The sequence below is a fragment of the Cynocephalus volans genome, chromosome X (genome assembly GCF_027409185.1).
Source record: "Cynocephalus volans isolate mCynVol1 chromosome X, mCynVol1.pri, whole genome shotgun sequence".
NCBI lineage: Eukaryota > Metazoa > Chordata > Mammalia > Dermoptera > Cynocephalidae > Cynocephalus > Cynocephalus volans.
In genome coordinates, this window is record NC_084478.1 from 64,530,069 (window position 1) to 64,545,962 (window position 15,894).

Here is a 15,894-nt window from a genome sequence, read left to right on the forward strand (position 1 = left end):
TCACTCCTTTGTTTTGTGATTTTGTATAAGATTACCTTAAATTTTATAATTATTTCCCTTAAATATGGGATAAAATTCACTGGTGAACTTGTCCAGGTCATTTGAAATTTTCTTTGTGGGATTGTCTTTAATTTCAAGTTCGGTTTCTTTAATACAGGAATATTCAGATTTTCTAATTCTTCTTGCTTTAGTAATTTGTTCTTTCAAGGAGTTTGTGTATTTCGTCTAAGTTGTCAATTTTTTGGCATAAAGTTGTTTTATAATCTTGTATTATCATTTTAATGTCTGTTTTATCTTCAGTGATTTGCCCTCTTTCTCTGAAGTTGATAAAATTTCAATTCAACAGGAATATATTTTTAAAAACTGAAATTGTATGCATTTAATAAAATAGCTTCAAATATATATAAATTAAACATTGACAATACCAAAAAGAAAAATATACAAAATACACAATCATAGTCGGAGTTTTAACATACCTTGCTTTGTACTGATAGGACAAGCAGACAAAAGAATCTGTAAAGAGGTAGAAGATTTGAATATGATAAACTAATATGACCTAGTTGACATACGTAGGTTACTATATCCAACAACCGTAGGATACACATTCTTTTCAATAGCATTTGGCACACTCACCAGAATAGACTATTTGGGGATATAAACTTAATTGCAGCAAATTTCAAAAGATTGAAATCATACACTGTATGTTCTCTAACCACTGTTAAATTAAATTAAAACTTTGAACAGAAAGACGACTAGAAAATATTTAAATTTTTGGAAAGTAAGTAACATACAACCAAATAGATCATAAATCAAAGAAGAAATCACAATGAAATTAGAAAATATTAGAAATTTTGAGCAAAATGATAGTGAAAAGGTGACACATCAGAACTTGTGGGATGAAGCTGAAGCACTAATCTCTCCACATTCAGAAAATGCAAATCAAAACCACACAGATACCATCTCACCCCAGTTAGGATGGCTAAATCCAAAAGACTGAGAATGATAAATGCTGGCGAGGTTGCAGAGAAAAAGGAACCCTCATACATTGTTGGTGGGACTGCAAAATGGTGCAGCCTCTATGGAAAATGGTATGGAGGTTCCTCAAACAATTACAGATAGATCTACCATATGACCCAGACATTCCACTGTTGGGAATGTACACAGAGGAATGGAAATCATCAAGTCGAAGGTATACCTGTTCCCCAATGTTCATCGCAGCACTCTTTACAATAGCCAAGAGTTGGAACCAGCCCAAATGTCCATCATCAGATGAGTGGTTACGGAAAATGTGGTACATCTACACAATGGAATACTACTCTGCTATAAAAAAGAATGAAATAGTACCATTCGCAGCAACATGGATGGACTTAGAAAAAATTATATTAAGTGAAATAAGTCAGGCACAGAAAGGGAAATATGACATGTTCTCACTTATTTGTGGAAGCTAAAAATAAATAAATACATGAACAATCTGCGGGGGATGGGGAAGAAGACACAACAATCGCAGTTCCTTGAACTTGTTAAGACAAGTGAACAGATATGATGTTGATGGGTGGGAGGGGGGAGGGGGGATGGAGGAATTGGTAAAGGGACACAAAAATTAACTACATTGTATATCGATAAAATAAAATTAAAAAACCTATACCAGATAAAATGAAAAAAAAAAAAAAAAAAAAAAACCTTGAAGACTTCAGCCCAGCAACTGTCTCTCAGACCCCAAACTGGCTTTATCCTTGATATTAATTCTTGTGCCAAGGGTAATAAAAATTATTCTCCCCCCTCAAAAAAAGAAAATTTCTTGCATCACATATATCTACCAAATAATTAGAAATATTAAAAATTGACCATCTAAGTTTGCAATTTACAATATATAATAGTGAAAACTAACAAAAGCCAAAAGTTAGTTATTTGAAAGATTAATACAATTGATAAATCTAGCAAGACTAACCAAGAAAAAGAAAGAGAAAACAGATTATCAATACCATGAATGAAAAAAAGAAACATCATTACAAATCTTACAAGCATAAAAAGAATATGAAGTAGTTATTATGACCAACTTTATGCCAAAAAGTTTGATAACTGAGGTGAAAGGGACAGTCCTAGAAAAACAGAACATCTGCAACCAGCCCAGCAATGACCACCAAGCCGCCACCAGAAACACCTTGGGCTCCTAAGCCAGGGTGGCGGGGGGCCAAGGGCTTCAGCCACACCTCCCTGACATCTGCATCCAGCCCAGCAGTGACCAAGACACCCCTGGAAGCCCCCTGGTCTCCCCTTCAGGAATGAGGGGGGTGCCACAGGCCTTAACTACGCACCCCCCTCCTCCCTCTTCCTCCCACCCTATTTCACTCCCCCTTCTCCTCTCCCCCTCCCCCACCAGCTGTACTGCAACAACATCTTAGAATGTAAAAAAACAATAAAGAAAGAAAAACAGAAATTACAAGAAATCTCACAAGAAAAAAGAGAAAAATCTTTGTAGTCTTTTGATCTATTACAGAAATTTAATCTATAATTTAAAATCTTTCCACAAAGATCCCAGCATACCTGGCTTTATTGGTGAATTCATCCAGTCATTTAGAGAAGAAATAATATTATTCAAGTCCTTTTGAAGAAAAATAAAATGAACACTTCACATCTCATTTGATAGTAAATTGAACTATGTTAGAATGAAGAATTATTCTTCTTCAAAAGATATCATTAAGAAAGTGAATAGGCAAGCCACAAACTGGGAGAAGATATTTGCAATACATAGATTTGACAAATGTCTTTATATTCAGAATATATAAAGAACTCTTAAACATCAAAAAGGAAAAAAGCGGACATCCCAGCAGGGAAAAAAATGGGTAAAAGGCATAACAGACATTTCAAAAGGAGGTACCCAAATTGGCATTATGTATATGAAAAGGTGCTGAACGTCATTATTCATCAGGGAAATGTAAATTAAAACCACAATGAGACAACACTGCACCCACACATACACACAAATGACTGACAATTATCAAGTGTTGATGAGTATTTGGAACAACTGGAGTTCACATTTATTGATGGTAGGAGTGTGAATTCTTTCAACCACTTTGGAAAACAGGCAGTACCTACTAATGCTAAATGTACTCCTATCCTGTGACCCAGTAATGCCATTCCTAGGCATATATTTAAAAGAAATGAGAGCATATGTCCACTAAAAGAAATGTACCAGAATGTTCATACCAGCTTTAGTGTAATTGCCAAAAATTAAAACCCAAATATCCATCAACAGAAGAATGGATGAGCGTTGTGCTGTATTACGACGTGATACTACACAGCAATAAAAAGAAGGAACTACTGATACATACAAGAACTTGGGCAAACCTCAAAAATTTTGTTGGGCAAAAGAAGCCAGACATGCAAGTGGGTATATGCTATATGGTTCAATTTATATGAAGTTCAGAAACTAGCAAAACTAATCTATGGTGATAAATGATTGATCTATTGTCAGAATGTTGGTTACCTCTGGGAAGGAAGGACCACAGAGGAACTTTCTGGAATGATTAAAATATTTTATATTTTCATCAGAGTTGCAGTACATGGATGTATACAGTTGAGAAAACTCATTGAGCTTTACAATTTGTTACATATATCATACATATATGAGATATTACACACACACACACACACACACACACACACACACACACACACACACACACACACACACACAGACACCTTATGAGCCTGCTAGGTCATATATATATATATGACATATATATAATATCTTATGAGCCTGTGAGGTCATATATATAATACACCTTATGAGCCTGTGAGATTATTCCTCAGGAATGTTTATAAAGGAATGGTATTGTTTGATCTTTGGGGTATATGTGCATTCCACAAGTGTGCCCATTTCACCACATCTATGCCAACACTCAGCATCATCCAAATTTCTCATTTTGTGTCCAATCTAATGGATATGAAGTAATATTGTGTTGTTTTTTCCATTTGGGTTTCCCCTCCTGTAAATTTCTTTTTCCTATTGTTGTATCTTTTATAATTATAGGTTTTTTTTCCTCTTTCTTCTTGATTTATGCCTAATTTGCTCTTTTCCTTTTCCATAGAGGCTTTTCCCCCACTGAGATGCCCTAGCTAGGGATGCTATTTACTGTCTTCTAGATATTTGTTCCTATAGTAATTAACTCAAAGTAGTCTTCCATTTGGAATATTTGAGCTTATTATTTGTATTTTGATTGCTTCCATATTGACGCCGCTAGTTGCTGTATTATAATTGTGCTCTGGTACCACATATACCTGCATACTAGACAATTCTCATGGAATATTCTACTTTATTCATCCTCAGTATGTGAGGAATTGGCATCATCATTGCCCAAGTCAGGAATCTTCATGTTCCAAATTTTGTCAGATTCTGCTGTTTGTTTTTTCCCTCTTAGTTATCTTCTCTTACTAATTACTCTGCAATTCTTATTTTTTCTTTTAAAAATATTACTACTGTATTTAAATAGCTTCTCATCTTAATTCTTAGTAGCATCACCCCAAAACAGGTCTATATTTTCTTATGCTTGGATTATTCTGTTCCTAATGGGAGCTGCAGATTCCATTCTTGTTTCTAGTTCATCTTAAATGCTACTACGCTGGATTTCATTACGTAAAACACTGCATTTATCTTTGTTGTTAGCTTTATGAAGTAAACTTATAGTAACTCCGTATTATATAACACATGACCAGTAACTCTTCTCTCAGTGCCATCTACAAGATGGCCATTATTTCTAGTTTAAAATTGTATCTGTATGGTTTCCTTATACTTTCCTCAAAATTGTCAGCTTGTCATTAATGCCTACCATATGTGAAGGTTTTTTTTTCTTTTTTTCCCATTTTTGTATTGTGGTAAAACATACATAAGGATGGCCATTTTAAGCATTTTTAAACATACAATTGCATGGAAATAATTACATTCACAATGCTATGTAACCACTACCTCTATGTATTTCCAAAACTTTTTTGTCATCCTGAACATAAACTCTGTACCCATTAAGCAATAACTTCTCATTATTCCTTCCCCCCTAGTTTCTAGTAACCTCTAATCTACTTCTGACTCATATTTTTTCTTTTTAATCATGTTTTCTTAATTGACCCATGGTAATTGTATATATTTATGGAGTACAGTGTGATATTTAGGTGCATTTATACAGTGTGCAATGATCATGTTAGGGTATTAGCATATCCATCACCTCAAACATTTGTTGCCTCTTTGTGTTGGGAACATTTAACACCCTCTCAGCTAACTAGTTGAAGTTATACAGTAATCTGTTGTTGACTATAGTCTCCCTATATTGCTATAGAACACTAGATCTTTTTCTTCCAATCTCTCTACAGTTTTGTATCCATTGACCACCTTCTCCCCATCATATATGGAGTTTTGTCTATGCATCTATGCTTTTTATTATTTTGTCTCTGCCTATCCAGGTAATACGTTTCCTTTTTTCTTTTAATTGGTTATGAATATTCATGAGATACAAAGCTGATTGTCACCCCTCGTACCCAAGATGTGAAGGTCAGATTCAAACTGGCAGCATACCCCTTACCACAAATTGCGTTTGTACCGCATGTCCCCCCACCCAATTATCCCCAAGCTCCCTCCCCTCTCCCCTTTCCCCCCGACTCCACTTTGTAGCCCAAGGTATGTTCTCTCCCTCTGCAAGTCCAACATACTACTGTGGTCTTTCTTTCCTTCCTTCTTTCTCTCTTAGCTCCCACATATGAGTGAGTACATGCGGTATTTATCCCTCTGTGCTTTGCTTATTTCACTCAACATTAAGTTTCTCCAGGTTCATTCATGCTGTTGCAAATGGGGGGATTTCATTCTTTTTTATGAAAGAGTAGTATTCCATGGTGTATATATTCCACAGTTTCCTTATGCAATATTTAGGTTGGTTCCATGTCTTGGCTATTGTGAACAGGGCTGCAATGAACATGGGAGTGCAGGTATCCCTTCGATATGATGATTTCCATTCCTATGGGTATATACCCAGAAGTGGGATTGCTGGGTCGTATGGAAGATCTATCTGTAGTTGTTTGAGAAACCTCCATACTGTTTTCCATAGTGGTTGTACTAATTTACAGTCCCACCAACAGTGTAGGAGCATTTCCTTCTCTCCACACCCTCGCCGGCATTTGTTATTCACCATCTTTTTGATTATAGTCAGTCTAACTTGGGTAAGATAATATCTCAGTGTGGTTTTGATTTGCATTTCTCTGATGACTAGTGATGTTGAGTACTTTTTCATGTACCTGTTGGCCATTTGTATGTCTTCCTTTGAAAAATGTCTATTCAGCTCCTTTGTCCATTTTTAAATTGGGTTATTTGTTTTTTTACTGTATAATTGCTTGAGTTCCTTGTATATTATGGATATTGATCCCTTGTCAGACGCATAGTTAGCAAAAATTTTCTCCCATTCTGTAGGTTGTCGTTTCACTCTGTTGATTGTTTCCTTTGGTGTGCAGAAGCTTTTTAGTTTGATATAGTCCCATTTGTTTATTTTTTCTTTTGTTGCTTGTGCTTTTGGGCTCATGTTCATAAAGTCGATGCCCAGACTTAGTTCCTGAAGTGTTTCACCAATATTTTCCCTTAGTAATTTTACAGTTTCAGGTCTTATGCTTAAGTCTTTAATCCATTGTGAGTTGATTTTAGTGTATGGTGAGAGGTGCATGTCTAGCTTCATTCTTCTGCATATGGATATCCAGTTTTCCCAGCACCACTTGTTGAAGAGGCAGTTTTTTCCCCAATGTAGATTTTTGTTGCCTTTGTCCAATATCAGATGGTTGTAAGCCTGAGGGGTGATTTCTGGATTCTCTATTCTACTCCACTGGTCTGAGTGTCTATTTTTATGCCAGTACCATGCTGTTTTGGTTACAATAGCTCCGTAGTATAATTTGAAGTCAGGTAGTGTTATGCCTCCAGCTTTATTTATTTATTTTGCTCAGAATTGCTTTGGCTATTCAGGGTCTTTTGTTGTTCCATATGAGAGGTAAGATTGTTTTTTCCATTTCTGTGTAGAATGTCATTGGTATTTTGATGGGGACACCATTGAATCTGTAGATCGCTTTGGGTAGTATAGACATTTTCACAATGTTAATTCTTCCAATCCAAGAGCATTGAATATCTTTCCATCTTTTTGTGTGTTCTTTAATTTCTTTCAGAAGTGGTTTGTAGTTCTCGTTGTGGGGATCTTTCACCTCCTTAGTTAAATTGATCCCTAGGTATCTTATTTTTTTCGTGATAACAGTAAATGGGCTTACTTTCTTCATTTCTTTTTTTGTTAGTTCATTAGTAGAGTGTATAAATGCAACTGATTTGGGGGCATTTATTTTGTATCCTGCAATGTTACTGAAGTTATTAAGCAGCTCTGGGAGGTTTTTGATAGAGTCTTTAGGTTTTTCTATGTATAATATCATGTCATCTGCAAATAGAAAAGGTTTGACTTCATCTTTTCCAATCTGGATGCCCTTTATTTCTTTCTCTTGCCTGATTGCTCTGGCTAGTTCTTCCAGTACTGTGTTAAATAGAAGTGGTGAGAGTGGGCATCCTTGTCTTTTTCCTTTTCTTAAGGGAAAGGCCCTCAGTTTTTCCCCATTCAGAATGATACTGGTGGTGGGTTTGTCATAAATGGCTTTTATTGTGTTGAGATACTTTCCTTCTACACCTAATTTGATGAGAGTCTTTATCATGAAGGGATTTTGAATTTTGTCAAATGCTTTTTCATCATCTATTGAGATAATCATATGGTCTTTGTCCTTGAGTTTGTTGATGTGATATATCACGTTTTTTGATTTTCGTATGTTGAACCATCCTTGTGTCCCCGGGATGAATACCACTTGATCATAGTGTATAATTTTTTTAATGTGTTGCTGTATTCTGATTGCTAATATTTTGTTGAGGATTTTTGCAGCTATTTTCATCAAGGATATAGACCTGTAATTTTCTTTTTTTGTTCTGTCTTTATCTGGTTTTGGTATCAGAGTTATGTTGGCCTCAGAATGAGTTTGGGAAAGTAGCTTCTGTTTCAGTAGATATTTTCATTTTGCATTCAGGCTGTCATCTATTCCATGTCATGACCCTTACCTACTCCCAATTTAGTGATCTTCCCCATTTCTGTTCCCTCATCCCCTAGATGTTTCTGCCTGTAGTAATTTTTAATGTCTCTTAAAATAAGAGCTTACATCTTATTTTTATTACTCAAATGCTAAGCATGAAGAAAATACTTACCCATATTAACTAATTGAGTGGGGGGGAGGAGAAGAATAGAAGAGTATTTTGCTTTGTTTCAGAAAGATTTTTAAAAATTCTACTGAGAGGAATTCAACAGATCATAGATTGTTATTGGAAAGTAAAGACAGTGGCATCAGATATTAAAAGCTTTACCCTCTGTGCATTGTGTTTTTATTATAATAGAAGTGTATTAAAATGATTAGTAAAATGAATAGCATAGAGAATGTCTGCTTTTGAAGTTCAGGAAAAAAAGTCTTACTAGCAATATGACCAGATTAATTTTCAAAGAAAATACTCTTAAACTGCTTAATGAAGTACACACACAAAGAGGGCATGAACATGTCCTTTGATTTGAGAATGAACTGGACTTTTTTGGAGGCATTTTTGTGAGTGACAAGTAGAATGTAAGCTTACATGAGCACTTTTTCTAGATTGATGTTTTCGATTTATGTACTGTTCATAGAATCTGTAGGCTCAGGAGAGGTATAGAGAAGGTTTTTATTGTGGGACCAAATTTTTTACAATGAATATTGATACTAGTGATCTAAATATCTGGTACAGCAAAGGGTTTATAAGTTAAATGAAGTGAAAAGCAGAACCACTTCTCAAATGATACCTGGGAATCCAGTGCTTAATATCTCCTGAATAAATTAAAGCCAAATGTGTGAGAATAAAAATGAAACTTAAAATAAGAGGGTAAGATTTTGGATGGGACATTTGTCTGGAGTACAGCATCAACTGACTGTAAGGGGAAAACTAGATTTGATGACTCAGACCATTTTCAGTATCTAAAATCTCTTACCAATTTTTCATATTTCTGGTTTCTTTCCTTTGGTGTTTAGTCATTGTGGCAGGGGGTATCATGGTTCACTCGTTCCACCCTGATGTCTGTGCTGGATCCTGAAGGGACTGCCAATTCTGCCCAGTGGGGCCTAGTTTGGGCTGGGGGTCCCATGTCACCTGCCTGTTCTGTTGTAGCTGATTCGGGGCATGTAGGCCTGGTGGGTCTCAGGCCTCTCTGGGAAGCAGGGACTGGCCTGGGCTTGGGGTCCCATGGTGCCTGCCTGCTCTGGCATGGCTGACTCGGGGCATGTGGGCCTGGCAGCTCTCAGGCTTCTCTAGGCAGTGTCACATGGCCACACCAATTTTCAAAGGAGGCTGAGAAATGTTATATAACTGGGCAGCCATATGCCTGGCTACTACTCTGTTAATGCTTAAGAATAGGGAATACTACTCTGCTATAAAAAAGAATGAAATACTACCATTTGCAACAACATGGATGGACTTAGAGAAAATTGTATTAAGCAAAACAAGTCAGGCACAGAAAGAGAAATACCACATGTTGTCACTAATTTGTGGGAGCTAAAAATAAATAAATAAATAAATATACAAACAAATAAAGGGTGGGGGAAGAAGACACAACAATCACAACAATTCCTTGAACTTGTTAAGACAAGTGAACAGATATGATGGGGAGGAGGGGAGAAAGGGAGGAAGGAAAGAGGAATGGGTAAAGGGACATGAAAATCAGCTACAATGTATATTGAGAAGTTAAAAAATAATGTAAAAAAATCTCTTACCGAATAGTATGATTTTTCCAATTTAAAATTATTTATCAAGAATCTAATATGACTCATGCACTGTACTGGTAATAGAAACATCTGTGATACCCCCTCTAGGCAAGAATAGTATATGAATTATGTTAAAGTTAATTTGTAGTAATAAAGAGATTATAAGATAAAGTGACTTAAATACTAAAGAATTTTCTTTCTCTCTTATAGAAAACCTCATTGCTCATGTTTGTTCAGGAATCCAGGCTCCTTCTGACTCATTATTCCACCACCTCTTAGGTGTGAATTTTTTTGTGGCATCTGCTTGTTTGAATGTACGTTACTGCCAAGTCCAGGTTTTATTAAGCAAGAAGGTAGAAGTGGATGTGGAGAAAACATGCCTCCTGTCTCAATGCTCTAATGTGAAAGTGGCACCCATCATCTTTTCACACATTTTATTGGTGAGAACATTGTCACATGGCCACACCAGTTTTCAAAGGAGGCTGAGAAATGTTATATGACTGGGCAGCCGTATGCCTGGCTACTGCTCTGTTAATACATAAGAATAGGGAAATGGATTATAGTGGACAGCTTGCAGTCTCTGCCACAGATGGCTTATCTTCTCTCCTATTTTATACTTCTTGCTAGATATTTATAATTTGGGTCCAAGAAAACAATTACACCTGACTGGAGAGTTAGAGTGTAGACCTCATTTATTGTTTGTATAGCTCAAGATGTCTATGACCACAATATTTTTCCTATAGACATGAATAAATTGGTTTTTATCATGTTAATTTGGTATTGTTGCTAATAGCAAGATGAAGCAATGAGATTAGTGAGGATTCCGAATTGAAAGCTAATGAGGACTTAGACTCTGAGTTACTTCCTCCAAGCCTAGGCTCTCCACAGATATTTCCCCTGAATACCCTTTTCTCATCAATCTTCTATCCATCCTACTTGATAGCCAAGCTTCCTACCAAAATAGAGCTGGACTGCTTATGGTGAACTTCATCCTCCAACACTTAACCATTTTTTAGGGCAAATTATATAACCATTATGAGCTTCACTTTCCTTATCTACAAAAGGTAGATAAACACACACACACAAACCGGGGGGGGGGGGGGAGAAGATATAACAACCACAATTACTTGAAGTTGATACGACAAGCAAACAGAAAGGACATTGTTGGGGGGGAGGGGGGGAGGGAGAAGGGAGGGAGGTTTTGGTGATGGGGAGCAATAATCAGCCACAATGTATATCGACAAAATAAAACTTAAAAAAAGAAAGAAAGAAAGAAAGAAAGAAAAAAAAATAATAGTAGATACCTCATAGGACTTTTGAAAGGATTAAGTGAATTCATACCTATATATTTCTTAGAACAGTGTCTAGAATATTGTGTCATATAAAAACGTTGGCACATAATAAGTGCTATATATGTATTTCCTGTCATCATCGTCATCATCATCATCATCATCATCAGATTTACTGATTTCCATGTCTTCAATCTTCTGCTGTCTATCTTTTGTGTCAATTTTACTTTTTCTTTCTCTTTTTAGATGGGAAGTTTGGGATTAAGAACTCACAAAAAAGAATTTCTGGAAAAGCTGCATTTCGTAGTGAAATGGAGGGTGAAGATACAAGAGATGATTCATTGTATTCCATTTTAAAAGAACTGTGGCAAGATGCTGAACAGATAAAGAGATGTCAGGGAAAACAAAACAAACCTCTGAGTCATGCTGCTTTCATCAATAAGAAAATATTGAATACAGAGTGGGATTATGAATATAAAGACATTGGAAAATTTGTTCAACCAAGCCCAACTCTTATTCCTTCACAGAAAAGACCCCATGAACGTGACTCATTTGGGAAGTGTTTTAAGCATAATTTAGACTTACAGATTCATAGTAAAAACAATGCAATGAAGAACTTTGATAAAATTATTGAACGTGGTCAAGTTTTCACCCAGAGCTCTACTAACCATGAAAATATGCATACAGGAGTGAAATTCTGTGAAAGTAATCAGTGTGGAAAAGTCCTCAGCCTCAAACATGCACTCAGTCAAAATCTGAAATTTCCTGTTGGGGAGAAAGCAAACACATGTACTGAATTTGGGAAGATCTTCACCCCAAAGTCACACCTTTTTGCACCTCAGAGAATTCATACTATGGAAAAACCTCATGAACTGAGCAAATGTGTAAATGTTTTTACACAGAAGCCACTACTTAGTATATATCTGAGAGTTCATAAAGATGAAAAACTATATATATGTACTAAATGTGGGAAGGCCTTCATCCAGAATTCAGAATTGATTATGCATGAGAAAACTCATACCAGAGAGAAACCCTATAAATGCAGAGAATGTGGAAAATCATTTTTCCAAATGTCATCTCTGCTCAGGCATCAGACAACTCATACTGGAGAAAAACTCTATGAATGCAGTGAGTGTGGGAAAGGCTTCTCCCTGAACTCAGCCCTCAACGTACATCAGAAAATTCATACTGGAGAGAAACATCACAAATGTAATGAGTGTGGAAAAGCCTTTACCCAAAAATCAACACTCAGGATGCATCAGAGAATTCACACAGGAGAGAGATCCTATATATGCACTGAATGTGGACAGGCCTTCATCCAGAAAGCACACTTGATTGCCCATCAAAGAATCCATACTGGAGAGAAGCCTTATGAATGCAGTGACTGTGGGAAATCTTTCCCTTCTAAGTCACAACTCCAGATGCATAAGCGAGTTCATACAGGAGAGAAACCCTATACATGCACTGAATGTGGGAAGGCCTTCACCAACAGGTCAAATCTCAATACTCACCAGAAGTCTCACACTGGAGAGAAGTCTTATATATGTGCTGAATGTGGAAAGGCCTTCACTGACAGGTCAAATTTCAATAAACACCAGACCATTCATACTGGAGAGAAGCCCTACGTTTGTGCCAATTGTGGGAGAGCCTTCATCCAGAAGTCAGAATTAGTTACACATCAGAGAATTCATACTACAGAGAAGCCTTATAAATGTCCTGACTGTGAAAAATCCTTCTCCAAGAAACCACATCTCAAAGTACATCAGCGAATTCACACAGGAGAGAAACCATATATATGTGCAGAATGTGGGAAGGCCTTCACTGACAGGTCAAATTTCAATAAACACCAGACAATTCATACTGGAGATAAACCCTATAAATGTGGTGACTGTGGAAAGGGCTTCACCCAGAAATCAGTTCTTAGTATGCATCGCAGTATTCATACATGAAAGTAATCCTGTTTCTTGAAAATGAGAGAGCCTTATCGCAGAAGTCAGGTCTAAGTATATATTATAAAATTCATCCAAGACAGATCCTATATGAATACACTGCATAAGAAACAGCATTCATCAGGCTATCTCACCTGAGATGAGAAAAATTATTGAGAAGAGACCCTCTAAGAATGCGTTGAAGGAGGGGGAATTTCCATATTTGCATGGCCTCACAATATATGATAGAATTCATACTGGGAAAAATGCTGTCGGTTTGATGCATTAGGAATAGCCTTCCTACAGAAAATATTATAAGGCAAATTGTTATCTTCTGTAGAAAGGAGGGTGCAAAATTATGTAAATGACAGTCATGTTTACTGTGTTATATTAAGCAATTTAAAGTGACAACAAATGAAAGGTAGGACAACAAAATAGTGTAATTGATGTGTAGATCTACTCTCAGTTCTGGAGAGTGTTTGTGGCAGAACACATTGTATAACAGGTGGGACAATTGAATTGAAGTTCTTTTTTCAAACTTAGAGTAATAGTGTCCATCAAATATGTTCCTTATTGAATATTTCTATCAAATGAATCCATAATTTAAGTTATTTTGGTTTTATATATGCATACATCTGCAGATATAATCTTACATGAACACATAAATATAATTCTATCATTCATACTGGTTTCCATGACACAGTATTCTTACATTCTTTCATTGTGGTACAATGCAAAATAGCCACAGATTCCTCTCACCCTTTTATGCATGCCCCTTTGCAATGTTACTTTGTTGCTTCTCTTATTAAGTAGTATCTCTTTCTCTACTCCTTGACTTTGAACTTGGCTGTGTGACTTGCTTTGGCCAATGGACATTAGCAGAGATGTGAGAAGAGGCTTGAGAAGTGTGAAAAGCCTGCCAGAGGCTTACCCTCTCTTTCTGCTCTTTGGAACTCAGATTGCCCTACTGGGGCATGTGAAACCACATAGAGCAGAGGTGAGCCAGCCCAACTGAGGGCCCTTAGACCAAGTAGCCTGCCAACTGACAGCCAAGCCAGCTCAGCCTAGAAGAGCCATACCAGTTATCTCAGCTAACCTGCAAAATTGAGATAAATAAAATGGTTATTTTTTAAGCATCTAAGTCTTGGGGTAGTATGTTGCATAGCAAATGCTAAGTAATACTTAAAGTGTATGGGGGGAAGGGCGGTACTGTACCAAAACATGACATGTGGCATTGGCTTAGGGCCTGGGTAGCAGCAGCAGGCGGAGACTGGAGAAACAGTGAGGAAAACTGTTAGCAAAAGCTGGAAAAGATGGCAACCATTTTATTTAGTAAGGAAAAACATGGCAAAACAGTCACCGTGCTCTGTGGGAAGACAGAGAATATACCTAATGAACTTGTGAATCTGGCTAAAGAAATCTGAAGCAGAATATGAGAAGTGTCCATTTGCTTCTTTTAGCTGCATATGATGAGGTACAGAAAGAGAAAAGTGATCTAAGAAAATAACTGTTCCACTGGCAAGCAGAATTCAGAAGAAATACAGAAAAACCAGGACTTGCTAGGTTGGAAAAGAACTGTTTCACTTGCTAATCTCTCTAGCTATCAAAATATTCTCAAGGTAAGAAATGGCCTCAGGGTAAAGGTAAAATCATGGATGTGTCTGTAAGACCCTTTATTACGATGTGTGAAATATTTAAGTTGGTGCTTGGGAAGCCCTCTCAGCTAAACCAAAGGGCTTTTTAAAATCTTCACAACATTGTCTCACAGTAGCCTGACACGCTGCTCAAAGTAGAGAGAGGACTATCTCAAGAAGAATTGTTGATGTGGCTTTTGGGGCACAGAGTAGATTCAAACCAGATTGTTCGGAAACCCATGAAGTTTTTAATAGATTTTTTACCAGTGAAACTACCTCCAGGTTGGACTTAAAGGGACTGAAACAGTTTAAAATAAAAAGTGGCCTCTGGACTCCCCTCCCTAACTTCTATGAACAGGATGCAAACTGAGAACATTACTCAGCTACAAACATGGGCCATTTCTTATGTGAAACAAAGGACATCTCAGAGGACCCAAGAACAATATATTAAAATGAACTGGGGAGCCATTCCCAGGAAGCACCGTGTCCTAACCAACATTATCTGCACATGGAACTGGGGGAACTGACAACATCCGCTTAGTAGGGTTTCAAAATTGTTATGGAGCAGTGACTGATATGTGCCTCTTGTTCCTCCTCTTCTTGAATGGGAGTGTCTATTGTAGTTATCCTGTATATATATATATACACACACACACATATATATATGTGTGTGTGTATATATATATGTATATATATGTATGTGTATATATATACATACATATATATACATATATATATATATATCATGTGTTGGGGGAGTGTGTCTTATAACTTCATATAACTTGTCATTTAGCATACAGGTGTCTGGATCAAGAAACTGAGAAACTGTACCCATGGAGCCTCAGCCACATCTGAATATGAGACAGAAGACTTGAGATCCTGGATTTGAGCTTGATGCCATAATTTTGGATGAGACATTTGGAGGTCCTGGGATGGGGGTGAACATATTTTGCATGGGTGGTAATGTAAATAATTTGTGACCAGAAGACATACTGTGTTAGATAGAAAAATGCTATAAATTTCTCACATTCCTGTATTTGTGTCCCTTTTTAGTGTTTATTTCTCTTTGAGTTTCAGTTGGGATAATTTCTATTGATCTGTCTTCATGTTCACTGATTTTCCTCCCACTCTGTCTCTGTCAAGTCTACTGATGAACCTACTGAAGGCGTTTCTTATCTCAGTTATGTTTTCTTTTTTATTTCTAATATTTCCATT

General features: G+C 36.7%; 1 protein-coding gene across 1 annotated transcript in view; it reads left to right on the plus strand.

Moving 5' to 3' along the window:
- Window positions 1–15,322, plus strand: part of ZNF81 (zinc finger protein 81) — a 94,783-nt gene extending 79,461 nt beyond the window's left edge. Inside the window, exon 5 of the mRNA XM_063083710.1 lies at window positions 11,364–15,322. Coding sequence (XP_062939780.1) covers window positions 11,364–13,066 — 1,703 coding nt within the window. The 3' untranslated portion in view covers window positions 13,067–15,322. The remainder of the gene's footprint in view (window positions 1–11,363) is intronic.
- The last annotated feature ends 572 nt before the right edge of the window (window positions 15,323–15,894 follow it).